We start from the raw sequence: 23,769 nt of genomic DNA, 5'->3' as shown, positions 1-23,769 counted from the left end.
ATCCGGCGCCAAAATAACATTAAGATAATCAGGAAATAAGCCGATTGTACCGCAAAACCAGGAAATGCTGCAGCCAGAGACATTGCCTCTTCCTGTCTATTCCCCCTCGGTCCAGCGTCTCCTCTTCCTGTCCATTCCCCCCTCGGTCCAGCGTCTCCTCTTCCTGTCCATTCCCCCCTCGGTCCAGCGTCTCCTCTTCCTGTCCATTCCCCCCTCGGTCCAGCGTCTCCTCTTCCTGTCCATTCTCCCCTCGTCCCCTCGGTCCAGCGTCTCCTCTTCCTGTCCATTCCCCCTCGGTCCAGCGTCTCCTCTTCCTGTCCATTCCCCCCTCGGTCCAGCGTCTCCTCTTCCTGTCCATTCCCCCACGGTCCAGCGTCTCCTCTTCCTGTCCATTCCCCCTCGGTCCAGCATCTCCTCTTCCTGTCCATTCTCCCCTCGGTCCAGCGTCTCCTCTTCCTGTCCATTCCCCCTCGGTCCAGCGTCTCCTCTTCCTGTCCATTCCCCCCTCGGTCCAGCGTCTCCTCTTCCTGTCCATTCCCCCTCGGTCCAGCGTCTCCTCTTCCTGTCCATTCCCGTATCCCCCCCCCTCCCCGGTCCAATGTCTTGTCTCCTTGTCCATTCCTCCCTCGGTTCACTGACTCCTCTTCCTGTCCATTCCCCCCTTGGTCCAGCGTCTCCTCTTCCTGTCTATTCCCCCTCGGTCCAGCGTCTCCTCTTCCTGTCTATTCCCCCCTCGGTCCAGCGTCTCCTCTTCCTGTCCATTCCCCCTCGGTCCAGCGTCTCCTCTTCCTGTCCATTCCCCCTCGGTCCAGCGTCTCCTCTTCCTGTCCATTCTCCCCTCGGTCCAGCGTCTCCTCTTCCTGTCCATTCCCCCTCGGTCCAGCGTCTCCTCTTCCTGTCCATTCCCCCCTCGGTCCAGCGTCTCCTCTTCCTGTCCATTCCCCCCTCGGTCCAGCGTCTCCTCTTCCTGTCCATTCCCCCTCGGTCCAGCGTCTCCTCTTCCTGTCCATTCCCCCCTCGGTCCAGCGTCTCCTCTTCCTGTCCATTCCCCCTCGGTCCAGCGTCTCCTCTTCCTGTCCATTCCCCGTATCCCCCCCCCTCCCCGGTCCAATGTCTTGTCTCCTTGTCCATTCCTCCCTCGGTTCACTGACTCCTCTTCCTGTCCATTCCCCCCTTGGTCCAGCGTCTCCTCTTCCTGTCCATTCCCCCTCGGTCCAGCGTCTCCTCTTCCTGTCCATTCCCCGTATCCCCCCCCCCCTCCCCGGTCCAATGTCTTGTCTCCTTGTCCATTCCTCCCTCGGTTCACTGACTCCTCTTCCTGTCCATTCCCCCCTTGGTCCAGCGTCTCCTCTTCCTGTCCATTCCCCCTCGGTCCAGCGTCTCCTCTTCCTGTCCATTCTCCCCTCGGTCCAGCGTCTCCTCTTCCTGTCCATTCCCCCTCGGTCCAGCGTCTCCTCTTCCTGTCCATTCCCCCTCGGTCCAGCGTCTCCTCTTCCTGTCTATTCCCCCCTCGGTCCAGCGTCTCCTCTTCCTGTCCATTCCCCCCTCGGTCCAGTGTCTCCTCTTCCTGTCCATTCCCCCCTTGGTCCAGCGTCTCCTCTTCCTGTCCATTCCCCCTCGGTCCAGCGTCTCCTCTTCCTGTCCATTCCCCCTCGGTCCAGCGTCTCCTCTTCCTGTCCATTCCCCCTCGGTCCAGCGTCTCCTCTTCCTGTCCATTCCCCCCTCGGTCCAGCGTCTCCTCTTCCTGTCCATTCCCCGTATCCCCCCCCTCCCCGGTCCAATGTCTTGCCTCCTTGTCCATTCCTCCCTCGGTTCACTGACTCCTCTTCCTGTCAATTCCCCCCCTTCGGTCCCGTGTCTCCTCGTCCTGTCCCCTCACCCCTTGGCCCAGTGTCCATCATCCTGTCCTGCGTCTCCGCAGTCCGGTATCTCATCGCCCTGTTCCCCCCAACAGTCTAGCGTCTCATCGTCCTAGACTGGAAACAACTGTGACAAATCCACAGCTGTGTCAGCGGAACTGGGTCAGGATGAGTTTTCAGACTCTCTAGGTATGAATATTTGTATTCACTGACAGCAAGCAGAGATTGTGAGTAAATAAAAAAAGTGAAATGAGAAACGTGTGACAGAGACCGGACACCATGTTCCTCGGCGTGGTCTCCGGGGTCACCTGCATGGTGGTGATAATACACACATGTAGACTATAATAGCCAGGTATAACCTCCAGACATGGCGGCTCCTCACCTTCTGCAGCAGCTGGTTGCTGTTCATGGACTCCCTCACCACTCCATACCGCTGGTTCTCCATCCTGCTGCCTGTGTAGTGGCCCCTGTCCTGCCTCACACCGGGGGCCCCTCATCTGCTTCTAGGCAACTCGCCTCACTACATGGATCAGACCATTACAGCGGCCCGGGGGTGGTGGCTCCTGCAAATGATATCTATGGCAGCCGTTCACTAGATTCTAGGTCCAGGTCTAAGGCTATAAGTACAACATAAAGTCAGTCACTAAACGTATGGTGGTTTTAGTCTCTAACAAAACGGAAACAGGAGAACCTTCCACCCTTTTCTGCAATGGTTTATTCCGTAGTCATGGCGACAAGACGCTAACAGGGAGCATCTCAGGATGGACTCGGCTCTGGATTATTTACTCTTGTAGCAGCCAGATCGCCTCAGATACCGCGGTTATGGCGCAGACAAGCGACACTTGGCCGAATATATCGCACCTATGTGCTTGTGTCGCAGCCCTGTATTGACTCTATATGGAAAAAGATTAGCCAGAATTGTTTGTATATTAATTGTTAATAAAGTTTATTTAAAAAAGACCTAAGCAGCAGAGTACGGCTGTCGTCAGGGTAACGGCGCCTGAACTTTGACCTGGATGACGCCACTTCCGCTTCCCACGTGCATTCGGGACTCCGGATGGAAGGGAACGATCTGGAAGGTATCCGCGTCTGCAAGTTGTGGCGGGAAACTGGGTTTAAATGGACGTGCTGTGGAGATGAGAGGGGCCCTCTAATGTCAGGGGCCCGAGGTCGTGTCTGGGGAAGGGGGTAGACGCCATGTTTGTACCCCTGCATTCCTTCACCTGGTTTTTACTATCTCTGCTTGCAGTCAGTGAATGGGAGCGTTCTTGTTTACACCTAGGGCCTAAAAACTGAGCTAGTATGTCTCACAGCTGAGGGTTTGTAACAGTCGCATCCAGTGCAGACAATCCTATGTGAGCTGTACACATCCTCAGCGCCATCCTGGTAGTTTGTTACAGTGTATTAGTGCAGGTCCAGACTCTTCACCTCACATCTTCTAGGGTTTGGGTGGAGGCCTGGCATCGGGGGTATTCTCACCACAGACACTGACGGCATATCGCTGGGGCCCCTGAAATAAAGGGCCACCTGCTGCAGAGAATGACCCGCACCTGGTGATAGGCCGTCAATATCTGAGGTGAGAATGCCCCTTTAACCCCGTCACTCTGCGTTATCGGTGGCGGTCTGCGACTATACCCCTGACAATGTAAATGAACTACTATTGCTGTGCAGTAAAAGCCCTAAAGATAAACACTTAAATCCAGGGCTTTTTTTCTCAGAGAAAAGGTGGTGGAACTCACCCCCCCCCCTCCCCTGGCCACGCCCCTAGGACCGCCCCCTAAAACCGCCCCTTTAGAGAACAGGGATGCAAGTAAAATTGCCAGTGATGGTCGTGACAGCCAGGCTGCAGTGGCCGCCGCCGCCCTAGTCCACACATGGGCAGCGCAGCCTGGCCTGGCCCCTTCCCTGTTCCTGTTCCCCTAACTGGCCAATTTAATCTTTTTTAATTTAAAAATGAAATAAATGAAAAATTACCTTTTTCCTTTTGTTTCCTTTTCCTGCCTGGTGCCGCTCTGCCTCCTGCTCGTGCCGACACCCACGACACTAAACTGCCGCCCGCGCCTCCAGCAGCCGCCCTGCCTGCTGGGCGGGCCCGTCAGTGGAGCCGGAGGCGGGGAGTCCCGGGTCTGGGGCCGCAGATGGCAATGGAGTCGGCCTGGGGGCGGGGTTTGGGGCCACAGAATCGGCGTCTCCTCTCTCACTCTCTCCGCCGCGGTCAGCGGTGGGCGGGAGCTGGGCGGGCGAGAGCCGGAGGTGCCGGTGGCTGCAGGGACTGAGGAATCATGTAAACTGTAAGTAAGCAGCGGGCCGGCTGGGCCCAGTAACTAAAGGGGGGCGGGGCGAGTCGGCAGAAAATAGGTGGCGGAACGCCGTTCCGGGGCATTCCGCCAGAAAAAAAGGCCTGCTTAAATGTCTGATTGGTGGTGGTCTGACCACTGGGACCCCCACAGATCCTGAGAATGGGGGTCCTAAGGCCCTCAGATGAATGGCGCGGTCCCACCGCTGGGACCCGCACCTGTATCGGGAACGGAGCCCCACAAGTTCTGGAGGACTCTGCTCCGGCCACCACCAAGCCTTCTCTCCATAGAAGTGACTGGGACGCACCGCGCATGAACGGCCACCGCTCCCATTGACTTCTATGGGCCCGACAGAAATAGCAGAGCCAGCGGTGGCCCCATAGAAAATAAATGAAGGGCGGCTGCGCATGCGCAGTGCGCCCTCCACCGCTTTCGGGGCTCCGTTCTCCATATATCCTAGAGATATGCCCCCATTGTCTGTGATGAGACAACCCCTTTAAAGCGAATCTTTCAGCAGGAAGTTCCCTCTTACAGCGGGCACTGTGCCTCGTAGGATTAGCTCTGCTGAATGGAATGACTCCTTTCACTCAGCGATCTGTTTCCTTCTGATCCATATGCAAATCAATAGTTAAGTGCACTGGGGGCGGGTCCAATCAATCTGTGCACACTGGCTCCTCCCACTCCTTTCTGTTTCCTGCTTAGTCATCTCGCCTGGCCTGTCAATCAAGAAACCGAGGGAGGGGCTGGCAAGGCAGAGTCCCTTTAAGTTGGTATCTTGGTACAAGCCCCGGTAGCGGCAGCGCACGTGCTCTATTCACACTACTGCTTGCTGCAGGTGAGGACCAGGTGCCCCCCGTATAGTGATCCATTGGGCTCAAATGATTTGACCCACCATTGATCAGCTATGTGTTCCGAGAAGGTTAGATAACTGCACCCATAGTAACCTAGTGATTGTCACCCAGCTTTTCCAGGAACAGATGCGGGAATAGAGGGCGACCCAGCACCCATATTACAGACATGTCTTCTGTTTCTCTTCTTTTAGAACATCGCACAATGTCTGAGAACCCAGGGAGAAAGCGTAAAGAGCGGGACGGCGCCTCTGACCCAAACGCTCCCGATCATGTACTTTCCGGTCCTCAGAGCCAGGCTGCTGGGCATAAAGGAATAAGGAAGAAAAGGAAAATCCTTAATCTGGACTTCATGTACTTGGGCGACAGCGACACGGAGAATAAACAGGGCAGCGAGACCCAGGAGGAGGCGGCTGATGACATCACAGCAGATGACGCGGTCTCCTCCAATGAACTTTATCAGGAGCATAATGAAAAGTTAAAGAAATCTCATAAAACCAAAGACTCCAAGAGACACCATGGAGACGAAGCGCCATCTGGCGAACATACTGATCTAGAAAGTAGGCCAAAGAAAAAGAAGAAGGAACTGAAGAAGGATCATGAGGAACGTCTTTTAGAAGATTTAGCGGAGGAATCGTTGACTGCCGACATCCAACATGCAGTCAGGAAAAAGATAAGGCGGCAGGATAGTGGAGGTCTTCAGGGAGGAGATGATGGAAGCCATAGACAACAGGATTTCCCTGAAGAACCTTTTTCCCAAGGAAATAATCCAGACGGTTCTGAGACAGCAAAGCAAGTGGACATCAAGAAGAAGAAGAAAAAGAAAAAAAGAAAAGATGGACCTGAACTGGAAGATGACATCACAGCGGGCGAGACGTCCTCCATTGTCCTTCATCAGGATCATAAAGAAAAGCTTAAAAAATCCCATAAATCCAAATACCTGAAGACACTTTGCGGAGGTGAAGATTTACCAAAGCCAAGCGTGAAGAAGAAACCAAAGAAAGATTGCAGGGAGCATCTTTTAGAAGAGGAGGAATCATCGACTCCTGATGTCAGCGAAAAAAAGACAAAGAGGAAGGATGGTGGAGATGAACACCACAGGCTACATGGTTTCGATGAGGGACCCGTCACCACAGAGCAAGGGAGCAAAAGTATAGACCAGGCCGAAGATTGTTTAGTGGAGGAATTGTTGATTTCTGAGACCCAGCATGTAAGCAAGAAGAAGAAAAAGCGGAAGGATGATGGAGAAAAACACCATAGGTTACATGGTTTTAGTGAGGAACTGGTCACCAAAAGAAAGCATCAAGATGGTTCTGAGACCACAGAGCAAGTGATTGAAAGTATAGACCAGGCCGAAAATTTGGTTGAGGAATCGTCTATTTCTGAGACCCAGCATGTAAGCAAAAAGAAGAAGAAAAAGCGGAAGGATGGTGGAGGCCTCCAGGATGATGGTTTCAATGAGAGACTTGTATCCCAATTAGAGTGTCCAGAAGGTTCTGAGAATCCAGAGCAAGTGGATGAAAATATAGAGCAGATAGAAAAACCTGTCAAGAAGAAGAAAAAGAAGAAAAAAAGAAAGGATGAGCCTCATCAGGAGGGTGATGGCCTCCTAGTGGATAACCCGTCCTCCTCAGTTGGCCTCCCTGGAGATGAAGCTTCATATAGAGAACATACTGAGGCAGAAGACAGGATAAGTCGAAAGAAAAAGAAGTCTAAGAAAGATCAGTGGGAACGTCCTTTGGTAGATGTGGAGGAATGTGAGAAGAATAAAATAAAGCGGAAGGATGGTGGAGGTGATGGCAGTAGGCAGCAAAGACACCAAGGTGGTGCTGAGACCACAGACCAAGTGGATGAACGTATGGGCCTGGCAGAAAAACCTGTCAAGATGAAGAAGATAAAGGTTAAACCTCACCAGGTGGCTGATGGCCTCGCAGTGGATAATGTGTCCTTCTCACTTGGCCTCCATGGAGCTGATCCTCTATACGGTGAAGGTACAGAGACAGGAGATGGGTCGAGACGAAAGAAAAAGAAGAAATCTAAAGAAGATCAGAGGCAACAGCCTTTGGAAGATGTGGAGGAATCATGGACTTCCGACCCCCAACATAAAAGCAAGAAGAAGACAAAGGAAAAGGATGGTGGTGGTAAAAACAATAGGCGAGATGAGTTTATTGTCAGCAAAAGGAAGCATGAAGGAGGTTCTGAGAGCCCGGAGCGAATGGTAGACCAAGCCGAAGAACGTGTGAAGAAGAAGAAGAAGAAACGCTCAGACAGGATGGAGGAGACCTCTGAAATCTTGACTGAGGAGATGCAGCTGGAAGGTGGTGAAGCCCCAGAGGTGAATCAACCATACCAGGGCCAGGCGGTGGAAAGAGGTGGGAATGTGGAGGGTGATGCAGAAGAAGACACGGGACAAACGTCAAGCAGAAGAAGGGATAGACCTGAGACTCCTGCTCCCCCAGACGACGACCAGAATCAAGACAAGACGATTCAGAATGAGGGTGACAACAGGTAAGTGATGATAGAGGAAGCCTGATGGTTCTGTCCTTGATGTCCTGCAGGGCTCAGCCACCTCAGACTCTCCAGCTGTTGTGAAACCACAACTCCCAGCATGCCCCATTTGCTTCTATTTGAGTTTCAACAACAGTTCAGCATAGGGTTGTCACGATACCAAAATTTAGATTCAATGCCATAAAAAAGCACTCGCCGCCCACATTGGTATTAAGGGGTTAATTATATTCATTAGTGTCAGTGGCGGCCACGTCACAGCGGGAGGGGGGGGGGGGGGGGTGACGACTCTTTCCTTCTCCACTGTGCTGGCTGATGAGAACATGGTCCGTGCCATGTTCTCTAAAAGATACTAGACTGCGCAGTAGTGCAGCCTAGTATCGGAAAATAGCAAATCCCGGTATAGGGTCGATCCGGGTGCAAAAGTATCGATTGGGTATCGTGAGCATGCTGGGCATTGTAGTTTCACAACAGCTGAAGAGCCAGCGGTTGCTGACCCCTGATGTAATGGAGATCAGCTCTCCATGCACTGACTTCCTGCTGAGCTGGAGCTCCTACACAGCAAGCCGCGCTGTAGTGTAAAGCATGGAGGATGCACACAGCTAAAGCCTGTGCTGAGACAGGAAGTGGAGGTAATCATTTCTGCTGTTTACTTGTTATAAGCAACCTCCCGATTTACCACCAGAATCTCCGCAGATCGACCACTTCAGATGAAAACACTGAAAAAGCTAAAAAGAAGATGAAGAAATCTGTTCCATTTACGCGGGAAAAAGACGTTGCGCTGGTTAGAGAGTTTTTTCCCAAGATCTCCAATCCCAGGCTGTCGTTTATCGTACAGTCCCATGAAATCGATAGAATCAGAGCCGCCAAGCAGAAAGGTAGGGGGACGTCCTGGTTTGCATTTGTTTGCATGCCCCAAGGTTTAGACCAGGGACGCTCAACCTGCGGCCCTCCAGCTGTTGTAACACTACAACTCTCACCATGCCCTGCTGTAGGCTGATAGCTGAAGGCTGTCTGGGCATGCTGGGAGTTGTAGTTTTGCAACAGCTGGAGGGCCGCAGGTTGAGCATCCCTGCTCTAGACGATCACACCAACATGGCGGCACAAGGACTGCACCAAACCTGGCAGCAGCCAATGACAGCCAAGGACTTGTCTGATTGGATAGTGGGAATTATAGAGGACCGTTCGCCCTCCTGACTTGTCAGTTGTTCACAATCACAGGGTACTATGGTGCGGCCATATTACCTAAATAGAGGAGAACATATAGAGCTGCATGAGTGAGCCACCACCGGCTGGTATTTGTAGTGCTTCTGGGTGCATGTGTGTGATGGAAGAAAGGACCTGAGAGGGACTGATAGTCCTCCGCATACAGATGTCTTTTTAGGGAGAGACTAAAACTGGTTGTTGGGAGTTAAAGGGGTTGTCCAAGTGTTTAATACTGATAACTCAGTATCTGATTGATGGGAGTCAGACTCCTGGCAGTGCAGGGGACTCTTCATATGTGACCGATATCAGCCGCTCCTCTTATAACGCTCCAGCGCTAATATAACCTCCAGAGACATTACATCCTATGTGACTGATATCAGCCGCTCCTCTTATAACGCTCCAGCGCTGATATAACCTCCAGAGACATTACATCCTATGTGACTGATATCAGCCGCTCCTCTTATAACGCTCCAGCGCTGATATAACCTCCAGAGACATTACATCCTATGTGACTGATATCAGCCGCTCCTCTTATAACGCTCCAGCGCTGATATAACCTCCAGAGACATTACATCCTATGTGACTGATATCAGCCGCTCCTCTTATAACGCTCCAGCGCTAATATAACCTCCAGAGACATTACATCCTATGTGACTGATATCAGCCGCTCCTCTTATAACGCTCCAGCGCTGATATAACCTCCAGAGACATTACATCCTATGTGACTGATATCAGCCGCTCCTCTTATAACGCTCCAGCGCTGATATAACCTCCAGAGACATTACATCCTATGTGACTGATATCAGCCGCTCCTCTTATAACGCTCCAGCGCTGATATAACCTCCAGAGACATTACATCTATATGTGAATGACCTGATGATGCCTCTGCACTATCGGTGGAGGTGCTTAGCATGTAGGACTCTGATGAATGCTTACAGATGCAGTAATCTCTGCTGACCTCTAATATATATATTTATGTCATTGTCAGAACACATCTATAAATTCAGTCTTGTGCACTTTTCAGGAATTATGTTCCGTAGCGGCAAGTTTACCAACGAAGAAGATGAACAGATCAAAGAGAATGTACAAAGGTTTATGACAGAAGTTGGGATAGATTCAGCAGTGATTCTTTTCCACACCTACAAGTATCCGGACCTAAAAAATACGATCACAGATCTGAAAAGAAAATTTCATTTTCACCAAAGAATCGGTACAAAAGAACAGCTACTATAATACTGCTCCTATGTACAAGAATATAACTACTATAATACTGCTCCTATATACAAGAATATAACTACTATAATACTGCTCCTATGTACAAGAATATAACTACTATAATACTGCCTCCTATGTACAAGAATATAACTACTATAATACTGCTCCTATATACAAGAATATAACTACTATAATACTGCTCCTATGTACAAGAATATAACTACTATAATACTGCCTCCTATGTACAAGAATATAACTACTATAATACTGCTCCTATGTACAAGAATATAACTACTATAATACTGCTCCTATGTACAAGAATATAACTACTATAATACTGCCTCCTATGTACAAGAATATAACTACTATAATACTGCTCCTATGTACAAGAATATAACTACGATAATACTGCTTCTATGTACAAGAATATAACTACTATAATACTGCTCCTATATACAAGAATATAACTACTATAATACTGCTCCTATGTACAAGAATATAACTACTATAATACTGCTCCTATGTACAAGAATATAACTACTATAATACTGCTCCTATGTACAAGAATATAACTACTATAATACTGCTCCTATGTACAAGAATATAACTACTATAATACTGCTCCTATGTACAAGAATATAACTACTATAATACTGCTCCTATGTACAAGAATATAACTACTATAATACTGCTCCTATGTACAAGAATATAACTACTATAATACTGCTCCTATGTACAAGAATATAACTACTATAATACTGCTCCTATGTACAAGAATATAACTACTATAATACTGCTCCTATGTACAAGAATATAACTGCTATAATACTGCTCCTATGTACAAGAATATAACTGCTATAATACTGCTCCTATGTACAAGAATATAACTGCTATAATACTGCCCCTATGTACAGGAATATAACTGCTATAATACTGCCTCCTATGTACAGGAATATAACTACTATAATACTGCTCCTATGTACAAGAATATAGCTACTATAATACTGCCTCCTATATACAAGAATATAACTACTATAATACTGCTCCTATGTACAAGAATATATCTACTATAATACTGCTCCTATGTACAAGACTATAACTACTATAATACTGCTCCTATGTACAAGAATATAACTACTATAATACTGCTCCTATGTACAAGAATATAACTACTATAATACTGCTCCTATGTACAAGACTATAACTACTATAATACTGCTCCTATGTACAAGAATATAACTACTATAATACTGCTCCTATGTACAAGACTATAACTACTATAATACTGCTCCTATGTACAAGAATATAACTACTATAATACTGCCTCCTATGTACAAGAATATAACTACTATAATACTGCTCCTATGTACAAGAATATAACTACTATAATACTGCTCCTATATATAAGAATATAACTACTATTATACTGCTCCTATGTACAAGAATATAACTACCAAGAATATAACTACTATAATACTGCTCCTATGTACAAGAATATAACTACTATAATACTGCTCCTATGTACAAGAATATAACTACTATAATACTGCCTCCTATGTACAAGAATATAACTACTATAATACTGCTCCTATGTACAAGAATATAACTACTATAATACTGCCTCCTATGTACAAGAATATAACTACTATAATACTGCTCCTATGTACAAGAATATAACTACTATAATACTGCTCCTATGTACAAGGATATAACTACTATAATACTGCTCCTATGTACAAGAATATAACTACTATAATACTGCCTCCTATGTACAAGAATATAACTACTATAATACTGCTCCTATGTACAAGAATATAACTACTATAATACTGCCTCCTATGTACATGAATATAACTACTATAATACTGCCTCCTATGTACAAGAATATAACTACTATAATACTGCCTCCTATGTACATGAATATAACTACTATAATACTGCCTCCTATGTACATGAATATAACTACTATAATACTGCTCCTATGTACAAGAATATAACTACTATAATACTGCTCCTATGTACAAGAATATAACTGCTATAATACTGCCTCCTATGTACATGAATATAACTACTATAATACTGCCTCCTATGTACATGAATATAACTACTATAATACTGCTCCTATGTACAAGAATATAACTACTATAATACTGCTCCTATGTAAGAGAATATAACTACTATAATACTGCTCCTATGTAAGAGAATATAACTACTATAATACTGCCTCCTATGTACAAGAATATAACTACTATAATACTGCTTCTATGTACAGTAATATAACTACTATAATACTGCCTCCTATGTACAAGAATATAACTACTATAATACTGCCTCCTATGTACAGGAAGATAACTACTATAATACTGCCTCGTATGTAAGAGAATATAACTACTATAATACTGCCTCCTATGTACAAGAATATAACTACTATAATACTGCTTCTATGTACAGTAATATAACTACTATAATACTGCCTCCTATGTACAAGAATATAACTACTATAATACTGCCTCCTAGGTGCAGGAATATAACTACTATAATACTGCTCCTGTGTACAAGAATATAACTACTATAATACTGCTCCTATGTACAAGAATATAACTACTATAATACTGCTCCTGTGTACAAGAATATAACTACTATAATACTGCTCCTGTGTACAAGAATATAACTACTATAATACTGCTCCTATGTACAAGAATATAACTACTATAATACTGCTCCTATGTACAAGAATATAACTACTATAATACTGCTCCTATGTAAGAGAATATAACTACTATAATACTGCCTCCTATGTACAAGAATATAACTACTATAATACTGCTCCTGTGTACAAGAATATAACTACTATAATACTGCTCCTGTGTACATGAATATAACTACTATAATACTGCTCCTATGTGTGATTTGTTTTCGATGCTGCACAGCTGTAGGATTACATCGCTTAATGGTAGAAGTCCATAATCGAGGAATACGGCTATTCGACCCTTCTCCAATCCGAGGACGGTGAGCCCCCAGTTGATTGCTCACATTTTATAGTCTTCCATTGTGTCGGTTTCCTGTGGCTGTTACGCTTCTCCGCTGCCTTCCAGGTACACGGACCAGGAGGTGCAGCAGCTGAAGAAGTACTGTGAAATATATGACAACAACTGGCCGACTATTGGGGCTTTAATGAACCGTAGTCACAAGGACTCTCAGTTAAAGGCCTCCCAACTCCGTCGAGGTGAGTTTTCAGTATCTGCTTCATCCCGATTCTCTCCGTACTCGTCCTGCAACTCTATTCACATCCCGCTTTCCTGTTCGCTCTCAGGCTGGAAAGTTTCTGTACTTGGATTTCTCAGGTTGCTCCTCATTATCAGATGTCTTGGTAATGTAATATAACTGATTCTTATAATGTGCTGCTATAGATATGTATTCTGTTATCCAGAGGTGAACACCGGGAAATGGAGCATAGCAGAAACGAATCGTCTGATCGCAGCTGTGAAGACAATTGTTCTGAAATCTCTTCGGAAATGTAAGAATACCAGCGAAGAGCCGGTGACTGTCCCCAAAGAAATGCTGTACAAGGGTATATCATGGGTCAAGGTAGAGGAAAAGGTTGAGACGAGAAACTGGACGCATTGTAAGATAAAATGGTGATTACTTACATCTATGTCTGGAGTTTTATATCTATGAAGATGTAGAAACTGCAGTCACCTCTTTTAAAGAGAGTTATCCTTCCTGATGCTGTAGAAGAACAGATTTCCTATTCTATATTTTCATATTCATAGTCGTCGTCGCCCCCCCCCCCCCCCCAAATACTGCCTCTGTCCAAAAAAATGTTCTATATGCCGCCCCTATGTGCAAGAATATAACTACTATAATGCTGCCCCTATGTACAAGAATATAACTACTATAATACTGCCTCCTATGTACAAGAATATAACTACTATAATACTGCCTCCTATGTACAAGAATATAACTACTATAATACTGCTCCTATGTACAAGAATATAACTACTATAATACTGCTCCTATGTACAAGAGTATAACTACTATAATACTGCCCCCTATGTACAAGAATATAACTGCTATAATACTGCCCCTATGTACAAGAATATAACTACTATAATACTGCTCCTATGTACAAGAATATAACTGCTATAATACTGCTACTATGTACAAGAGTATAACTACTATAATACTGCCTCCTATGTACAGGAATATAACTACTATAATACTGCCTCCTGTGTACAAGAATATAACTACTATAATACTGCTCCTATGTACAAGAATATAACTACTATAATACTGCCTCCTATGTACAAGAATATAACTGCTATAATACTGCTCCTATGTACAAGAATATAACTACTATAATACCGCTCCTATGTACAAGAATATAACTACTATAATACCGCCCCTATGTACAAGAATATAACTGCTATAATACTGCTCCTATGTACAAGAATATAACTGCTATAATACTGCCCCTATGTACAAGAATATAACTGCTATAATACTGCTCCTATGTACAAGAATATAACTACTATAATACTGCTCCTATGTACAAGAATATAACTACTATAATACTGCCTCCTATGTACAAGAATATAACTACTATAATACCGCTTCTATGTACAAGAATATAACTACTATAATACCGCTCCTATGTACAAGAATTTAACTACTATAATACCGCTCCTATGTACAAGAATATAACTACTATAATACTGCCCCATGTACAAGAATATAACTACTATAATACTGCTCCTATGTACAAGAATATTACTACTATAATACTGCTCCTATGCACAAGAATATACCTACTATAATACTGCTCCTATGTATAAGAATATAACTACTATAATACTGCTCCTATGTACAGGGATATAACTACTACAATACTGCCTCCTATGTACAGGAATATAACTACTATAATACTGCTCCTATGTACAGGAATATAACTACTATAATACTGCTCCTATGTACAAGAATATAACTACTATAATACTGCTCCTATGTACAAGAATATAACTACTATAATACTGCTCCTATGTACAAGAATATAACTACTATAATACTGCCTCCTATGTACAAGAATATAACTACTATAATACTGCTCCTATGTACAAGAATATAACTACTATAATACTGCTTCTATGTACAAGAATATAACTACTATAATACTGCTCCTATGTACAAGAATATAACTACTATAATACTGCTCCTATATATAAGAATATAACTACTATAATACTGCTCCTATGTACAAGAATATAACTACTATAATACTGCTCCTATGTACAAGAATATAACTACTATAATACTGCCTCCTATGTACAAGAATATACCTACTATAATACTGCTCCATGTGTACAAGAATATAACTACTATAATACTGCTCCTATGTACAAGAATATAACTACTATAATACTGCTCATATGTACAAGAATATAACTACTATAATACTGCTCCTATATATAAGAATATAACTACTATAATACTGCTCCTATATATAAGAATATAACTACTATAATACTGCTCCTGTGTATAAGAATATAACTACTATAATACTGCTCCTATATATAAGAATATACCTACTATAATACTGCTCCATGTGTACAAGAATATAACTACTATAATACTGCTCCTATGTACAAGAATATAACTACTATAATACTGCTCCTATGTACAGGAATATAACTACTATAATACTGCCTTGTATGTACAAGAATATAACTACTATAATACTGCTCCTATGTACAAGAATATAACTACTATAATACTGCCTCCTATGTACAAGAATATAACTACTATAATACTGCCTCCTATGTACAAGAATATAACTGCTATAATACTGCTCCTATGTACAAGAATATAACTGCTATAATACTGCCTCCTATGTACAAAAATATAACTACTATAATACTGCTCCTATGTACAAGAATATAACTACTATAATACTGCTCCTATGTACAAGAATATAACTACTATAATACTGCTCCTATGTACAAGAATATAACTACTATAATACTGCTCCTATATATAAGAATATAACTACTATAATACTGCTCCTGTGTACAAGAATATAACTACTATAATACTGCCTCCTATGTACAAGAATAGAACTACTATAATACTGCCTCCTATGTACAAGAATAGAACTACTATAATACTGCCCCATGTACAAGAATATAACTACTATAATACTGCTCCTATGTACAAGAATATTACTACTATAATACTGCCTCCTATGTACAAGAATATAACTACTATAATACTGCCTCCTATGTACAAGAATATAACTACTATAATACTGCTCCTATGTACAAGAATATAACTACTATAATACTGCCCCTATGTACAAGAATATAACTACTATAATACTGCTCCTATGTACAAGAATATAACTACTATAATACTGCCTCCTATGTACAAGAATATAACTACTATAATACTGCTCCTATGTACAAGTATATAACTACTATAATACTGCTCCTATGTACAAGAATATAACTACTATAATACTGCCTCCTATGTACAAGAATATAACTACTATAATACTGCTCCTATGTACAGGGATATAACTACTACAATACTGCCTCCTATGTACAGGAATATAACTACTATAATACTGCTCCTATGTACAGGAATATAACTACTATAATACTGCCTCCTATGTACAAGAATATAACTACTATAATACTGCTCCTATGTACAAGAATATAACTACTATAATACTGCTCCTATATATAAGAATATAACTACTATAATACTGCTCCTGTGTACAAGAATATAACTACTATAATACTGCCTCCTATGTACAAGAATAGAACTACTATAATACTGCCTCCTATGTACAAGAATAGAACTACTATAATACTGCCCCATGTACAAGAATATAACTACTATAATACTGCTCCTATGTACAAGAATATAACTACTATAATACTGCCTCCTATGTACAAGAATATAACTACTATAATACTGCTCCTATGTACAGGGATATAACTACTACAATACTGCCTCCTATGTACAAGAATATAACTACTATAATACTGCCTCCTATGTACAAGAATATAACTACTATAATACTGCTCCTATGTACAAGAATATAACTACTATAATACTGCCCCTATGTACAAGAATATAACTACTATAATACTGCTCCTATGTACAAGAATATAACTACTATAATACTGCCTCCTATGTACAAGAATATAACTACTATAATACTGCTCCTATGTACAAGTATATAACTACTATAATACTGCTCCTATGTACAAGAATATAACTACTATAATACTGCTCCTATGTACAGGAATATAACTACTATAATACTGCCTCCTATGTACAAGAATATAAGTACTATAATACTGCTCCTATGTACAAGAATATAAGTACTATAATACTGCTCCTATGTACAAGAATATAACTACTATAATACTGCTCCTATGTACAAGAATATAACTACTATAATACTGCCTCCTATGTACAAGAATATAACTACTATAATACTGCTCCTATGTACAAGTATATAACTACTATAATACTGCTCCTATGTACAAGAATATAACTACTATAATACTGCTCCTATGTACAGGAATATAACTACTATAATACTGCCTCCTATGTACAAGAATATAAGTACTATAATACTGCTCCTATGTACAAGAATATAAGTACTATAATACTGCTCCTATGTACAAGAATATAACTACTATAATACTGCTCCTATGTACAAGAATATAACTACTATAATACTGCCTCCTATGTACAAGAATATAACTACTATAATACTGCTCCTATGTATAAGAATATGTTTATGTGCGGTGTGTTTCCATATTGCTTCTCTCCTCAGTTCTGCACGTTTTTTTACTCCTATTATTTCAAACCATTACCAATCTATTTTCAGGTTCACCTTCATAATGATGCGTATGAACTATCACATTCATCCGTTTAAAGGAGCGCTGGGAATACTGAACCACATAAAAATAATCAAATGGTACGTTTAGTTTTGTCTGTGAATTTCGTGTCCTATTCCGTGTCGGTAATCACATTTAGGGTCCATTCACACGTCCGTTTTTTCTTTCCTGATCTTTTCCGGAACAGATCTGGACCCATTTATTTTCAATGGGTCCTGGAAAAAATCGGACAGCACAATGTGTGCTGTCCGTTTCCGTTGTTCCGTTCCGCATGTCCGAAAAAATATAAAACATGTCCTATTTTTTCCGCAAAAATCGGATCCTGGTACAATACAAAGTCAATGGATCCGCAAAAAACGTAAGACATTCGTATGTCATTACGTATGTCATCCGTTTTATGCGGATTCCATTCCTGGAAATTAGGCTCCCTCCCCAGTATTAATTGTAACCAGTGCGGCCCCCCTCCCTCTATATTCATTGGTGGCCAGTGCGGATTCCCAGTAAGTTTTTTACAGATCCAACAGTATATTCTAACACAGAGGCGTTCACATGGTGATGGGGACGCTTCTAGTTAGAATATACTGAGAACTGTGTACATGACTGCCCCCTGTAAGAGATCAGGTGCTGCCAGGCAGGAGGGGGCAGACCCCCTCCCTCCCCTGTATTAAATGTGACCAGTGCGGCCCCCCTCCCTCTATATTCATTGGTGGCCAGTGCGGATTCCCAGTATTAAATGTGACCAGTGCGGCCTCACCTCTTCCCCCCCATCATTGGTGGCAGCGGAGAGTTCTGATCGGAGTCCCAGTTTAATCACTTGGACTCCTGCGACTGCGATGTCTGTGACCGGCCTCCTACTGGTAAGTGACAGGTCTGTGCTATAAGCAATGCGCCGCACAGACCTTTCACTTACCAGTAGGAGGAGCTCCCGGCCGGTCACAGACATCGCAGTCGCAGGTAAGTATAATGCTTCTATTTATTGCTAAGTAACCATGGCAGCCAAGACTGCAGTAGCGTCTTAGCTGCCATGGTAACCGATCGGAGCCCAAGCGATTAAACTGGGACTCCGATCTGAACTCTCCGCTGCCACCAATGATGGGTGGGGGGGGGGGGAGGGAGAGGGAGAGGTGAGGCCGCACTGGTCACATTTAATACTGGGAATCCGCACTGGCCACCAATGAATATAGAGGGAGGGGGGCCGCATTGGTCACATTTAATACAGGGGAGGGAGGGGGTCTGCCCCCTCCTGCCTGGCAGCACCTGATCTCTTACAGGGGGCTATGATTCGCACAATAATTGTGCGGATCACAGCCCCCTGTAAGAGATCGGGTGCTGCCAGTCAGCAGGGGGCAGTCATGTACACAGTTCTTTTAGTATATTCTAACTTGAAGTGTCCCCATCACCATGGGAACGCCTCTGTGTTAGAATATACTGTCGGATCTTATTTTTCACAGGTTTTCGTTTTTTGCGGATCCGCAAAAAACAGATGACATACGGAAACATTTTCAGGAACAACGGATCTGCAAAAAACGGACCGAAAATCGGAATATATAGAAAAACACTGACGTGTGAATGTAGCCTTAAATTGGTTTATGTGCTGTAGAATGTGTATCTATTCAGGTCCGAGCATCTATGTAATTCACTGTGGTAACGGTAGACTGCATGGCTAGAGGCTGGATGTTATACACTGTGGTAATGGCAGACTGCACGGCTAGAGCCTGTATGTTATGCACTGTGGTAATGGTAGACTGCACGGCTAGAGGCTGGATGTTATACACTGTGGTAATGCTAGACTGCACGGCTAGAGGCTGGATGTTATACACTGTGGTAATGGTAGACTGCATGGCTAGAGGCTGGATGTTATACACTGTGGTAATAGTAGACTGCATGGCTAGAGGCTGGATGTTATACACTGTGGTAATGGTAGACTGCATGGCTAGAGGCTGGATGTTATACACTGTGGTAATGGTAGACTGCATGGCTAGAGGCTGGATGTTATACACTGTGGTAATGGTAGACTGCATGGCTAGAGGCTGGATGTTATACACTGTGGTAATGGCAGACTGCATGGCTAGAGGCTGGATGTTATACACTGTGGTAATGGTAGACTGCACGGCTAGAGGCTGGATGTTATACACTGTGGTAATGGCAGACTGCATGGCTAGAGGCTGGATGTTATACACTGTGGTAATAGTAGACTGCATGGCTAGAGGCTGGATGTTATACACTGTGGTAATGGTAGACTGCATGGCTAGAGGCTGGATGTTATACACTGTGGTAATGGCAGACTGCATGGCTAGAGGCTGGATGTTATACACTGTGGTAATGGTAGACTGCATGGCTAGAGGCTGGATTTTATACACTGGTAATGGCACTATATAACACACCTGAAGCCCCTGATTAGGTTGTGGGGCCCGATTCTTTTCTTCATATAACATATCTGTGAGAAATCAGCCTATCAGATAATGATATAAACCCTGTGTCCTCCATGATGTTTATCAAGTTAAGATCCCATGGAGCAGGAGGTCGGGGGCTCTGCACGGCCGCTGGTGGCGCCATCATTGTTTGCTGTACTAATTGTCACGTATTGTATTTTGATCGACTTGTCATGTCTTATTCGTAGGTTTCATGAATCCGGAGTAAAGGACTACTGCGACGTGAAATGGGACGAGCTGTGTGACTTAATAGGGTACGGATTATTGCGTGCACAGTCCATTATTAATCATGGCTGATTACACCCATCATAACCAACAGATTTCTTTAACAATGGGTCTTTGGCGGCAGAAGTTGGTGTTTTATTACCATAAAACACTTTTCTTATCCTGTTTTACACAATTTAGGCTACTTTCGCTCTGTAACTTCCATTATGTTTTTCTTTTCCGGCATAGAGTTCCGTCCTCGGGGCTCAATACCGGAAAATAACTGATCAGTTATATCCCCATGCATTCTGAATGGAGAGCGATCCGTTCAGGATTCATCAGGATGTCTTCAGTTTAGTCATTTTGACTGATCAGGCAAAAGATAAAACCGCAGCATGCTACGGTTTTATCTCGGGCGGAAAAAAAACTGAACACTTGCCTGAATGCCGGATCCGGTAGTTTCCCCCATAGGAATGTATTAGTGCCGGCATTCAAAATGCTGCATTCGGCATGCGCAGACTGAAAAAAAGGTGAAAAAAAAAAAAAAAGCCGGATCTGTTTTTCCGGATGACACTGGAAAGACTGATCCGGAATTTCAATGCATTTGTCATACGGATCAGGATCCTGATCAGTCTTACAAACGCCATCAGTTGGCATACGTTTTGCCGGATCACTCTGCCGCAAGTGTGAAAGTAGCCTTACAAGTGGACAGTGGCGACGTGCGGTTTTGTCTTGGATCATGGTGGATTTGTTTGGACAAGAAGGGCTCCGCCAGTACACCCCACCAATGGCTGAAGGCATCCAGCGGGCGGTGGTGGCCCGTCAGACCCAGTCTAGTACTTAGAGGAGTAGACCAGAAGTGGGGTGTCCTAAATCTAGTTTTGTTAATTTACCATTTAAAGAAAAAAAAGGATTCTAAGGGGTTAAACCAAAGCGGACAGGACCGCTGAGCGCTATTAATCAGATTTTCCTGTAAATGAGAGTGGCTGCAGCCGCTCCTGGTAAACGCTGCATTCCCTTCATCACGTGACGTGTTTGATCTTTCAGAAACGTTCCGAACACCATCGTCCAAAACAAATTTGTCAGACTGAAGCGGCTCATCGCGGGCTGGGAGATTCTGCGTCTGAGCGGTAGGTCACAGGCCGAGCTTTCTGACTATTGTCAGCCATATTGATTCTCTTTATGGGGGGAGGGTATACCTGCTGTGACAGATGAAAGGGATTGGCTTTTATGGTAACCAACGGCTTGGGGTGGCCAGAGTTACGGAAATGGCCGGTGCTCCACTGTTTCCGTAAATCGCATAGCTGTTTCTGTAGCACCCCCATTCTCCCCGAAAACCAGTGCTTACTGTAGGCCAAGATGGGACACCCCCCCCTCTTTAAGGCCAGTTGTACACAGCTGTATTAAGGACACGTGTCCCGGCCCGATCGTAGGTTTACAAATCTGAACTCGCGGCGCCGTAGGGATCTATGATGCTGAGAGATCAGGTCCGTAAACCGCATTCGGGAAGGGGACACATCCATAATATGGACCATGGCTGGTCACCTCTTGACTTCTCCATCAAGCCCCAGCACGGTTAGAGGACATCTCCCTCCAGGGAAGGGATCCAGGTCGTCGTCTCCCCCCCCCCCCCCCCCATTTAAAGGGGAAATGTTTCTGATCTGTCATGTTCCTCCCATTTAGAAATTGTAGATTACTTGTACAGTAACATCCTGCCGAAATATGAAGACCAGCTGGCTATGGCCAATGAAAAACCCATAGCGGTAAGTGGCGAGGCCGGGTCTCCTTTTGGCGCAGATTTGTGTCCTCATTTGTAATTCTCACACTCTTTCTTGCGCCTCCGCAGCCCGAGAAGAAAACGGAGTTCTTAATCAGCGACATGTTTGAGGAATGCTCCGAGTTACATGACTCCAAGTAGAAGCTTCCGGTTGGTCTTCCATTACTCTGGTCATGGGTGAAGTTGGCAGATGCCCTGGGCACCCAGCCCATCACTGTAACGTAACAGCCAGGGGAAGCTTTTGACCACGGCGTCTGATCAGCGATCACAGACATTAGGTGTGAAACAGCAGACACCTGGCGGCTATGCGGATCTCTTGTGCTTAAAGTGTAAAATTTGGAGTTTTCCCCTTTAAGGGGTTGTTTAGGTTATGCTCCCTCCAGCCTCTATTTATATCCGGGCAGCCAATCCTGTGACCTGGCCTCAGCGGTGGCTGGCTGCCCGGCCGTAAATGGAGGACAGGAGCATTTCTTATTTTATTCAGATAATGTTTTATGAATTAAAAGATTTCTTTTGAAAACATGTACAAAACAAGTGCAATTCAGATAAGACATCGTATAGATGAGCAATCCTACTTAGTGAGTACAGTCACCAGCAAGAAATCACCCCCCCGGACAGAAATGCATTTATTTAACAACCCCCCCCCCCTTAAGGGCCGTCCATCCCAGGGTCTTTGCTGTTTTTATTGCCATCCACAGACTGTAGATATGTATACATTGTTTGTGTGTTTTATAGAAAAACTTAAATGACAATTTTATAACAAGGTGTATATTTATTGTATGACATGGGGCTGTAGCACCCAATGGGACCAAACTGCCCGGAGACCGATGAACGTGACATCACAGGCCTCAGGGGAGGCGCGCACAACCTCCTAAAACAGCCGATCGGCAGGGTGCTGGGAGTCAGACCCCACCGGACAGATAGGTCACCAATATTTTACACCTGGAAAACCCACCAGTGCTGTAAGTGTAGGACAAGGTGCAGGAATGGGTTTTAAAGTGGAGATCAACCCAATTATGTCTTGCATCAGGTTGGTAGGGACATGTCCAAATTCAAACATCCAAATTGTGTCTACCTCATTGTCTATACTGAACCCAGACCACCATAGAGTTGATAAAGAACCAGGGGTTGCGGCTGTCTGCGTGCCGTCATTCAGGGGTTAGAGTCCTGCACGCATGTACAGTCGTGGCCAAAAGTTTTGAGAATGACACAAATATTAGTTTTCACAAAGTTTGCTGCTAAACTGCTTTTGGATCTTTGTTTCAGTTGTTTCTGTGATGTAGTGAAATATAATTACACGCACTTCATACGTTTCAAAGGCTTTTATCGACAATTACATGACATTAATGCAAAGAGTCAGTATTTGCAGTGTTGGCCCTTCTTTTTCAGGACCTCTGCAATCCGACTGGGCATGCTCTCAATCACCTTCTGGGCCAATTCCTGACTGATACAACCCATTCTTTCATCATCACTTCTTGGAGTTTGTCAGAATTAGTGGGTTTTTGTTTGTCCACCC

The 23,769-nt window shown here is 43.9% G+C and overlaps 2 protein-coding genes across 8 annotated transcripts in view; one reads left to right on the top strand and one right to left on the bottom strand.

The window, feature by feature from the left end:
* Positions 1 to 2,374, bottom strand: part of CFAP77 (cilia and flagella associated protein 77) — a 97,705-nt gene extending 95,331 nt beyond the window's left edge. Inside the window, exon 1 of the mRNA XM_040442799.1 lies at positions 2,242 to 2,374. Within this exon, the coding sequence (XP_040298733.1) occupies positions 2,242 to 2,304 (63 nt within the window). The 5' untranslated portion in view covers positions 2,305 to 2,374. The remainder of the gene's footprint in view (positions 1 to 2,241) is intronic.
* Positions 2,375 to 2,872: 498 nt separating this feature from the next.
* Positions 2,873 to 23,412, top strand: TTF1 (transcription termination factor 1). 7 transcript variants are annotated; one of them, XM_040405763.1, is made up of 12 exons: positions 2,873 to 2,939; positions 5,196 to 7,512; positions 8,206 to 8,387; positions 9,740 to 9,925; positions 12,861 to 12,939; positions 13,026 to 13,156; positions 13,361 to 13,568; positions 17,831 to 17,920; positions 20,461 to 20,526; positions 21,524 to 21,606; positions 22,160 to 22,239; positions 22,323 to 23,412. In XM_040405763.1, exons 1-12 carry the CDS (start codon positions 2,876 to 2,878, stop codon positions 22,392 to 22,394), a joined length of 3,558 nt encoding a protein of 1,185 aa, XP_040261697.1. In that variant the 5' UTR covers positions 2,873 to 2,875; the 3' UTR covers positions 22,395 to 23,412. The 7 variants fall into 7 exon arrangements, with proteins under 7 accessions (XP_040261697.1, XP_040261704.1, XP_040261698.1 ...); XM_040405764.1 differs by having other exon boundaries at positions 2,886 to 2,938; positions 5,199 to 7,512; XM_040405768.1 differs by lacking the exon at positions 2,873 to 2,939 and adding an exon at positions 3,053 to 3,107 and having other exon boundaries at positions 5,199 to 7,512.
* Positions 23,413 to 23,769: the final 357 nt, after the last annotated feature.

The sequence above is a fragment of the Bufo bufo genome, chromosome 8, assembly GCF_905171765.1.
Source record: "Bufo bufo chromosome 8, aBufBuf1.1, whole genome shotgun sequence".
In the NCBI taxonomy this organism is placed as follows: Eukaryota; Metazoa; Chordata; class Amphibia; order Anura; family Bufonidae; genus Bufo; species Bufo bufo.
The sequence above is the reverse complement of the archived record's forward strand: the minus strand, read 5'-3'. Positions and strand labels throughout refer to the sequence as shown.

Excerpts from the sequence above, each read along its gene's own strand:
- TTF1 (XM_040405763.1), top strand. The coding sequence starts at position 2,876 with ATGACGCCACTTCCGCTTCCCACGTGCATTCGGGACTCCGGATGGAAG. Across the intron at positions 7,513-8,205 it reads CAGAATGAGGGTGACAACAG|ATCGACCACTTCAGATGAAA; the intron begins GTAAGTGATGAT and ends GAATCTCCGCAG. Across the intron at positions 20,527-21,523 it reads GAGCTGTGTGACTTAATAGG|AAACGTTCCGAACACCATCG; the intron begins GTACGGATTATT and ends TTGATCTTTCAG.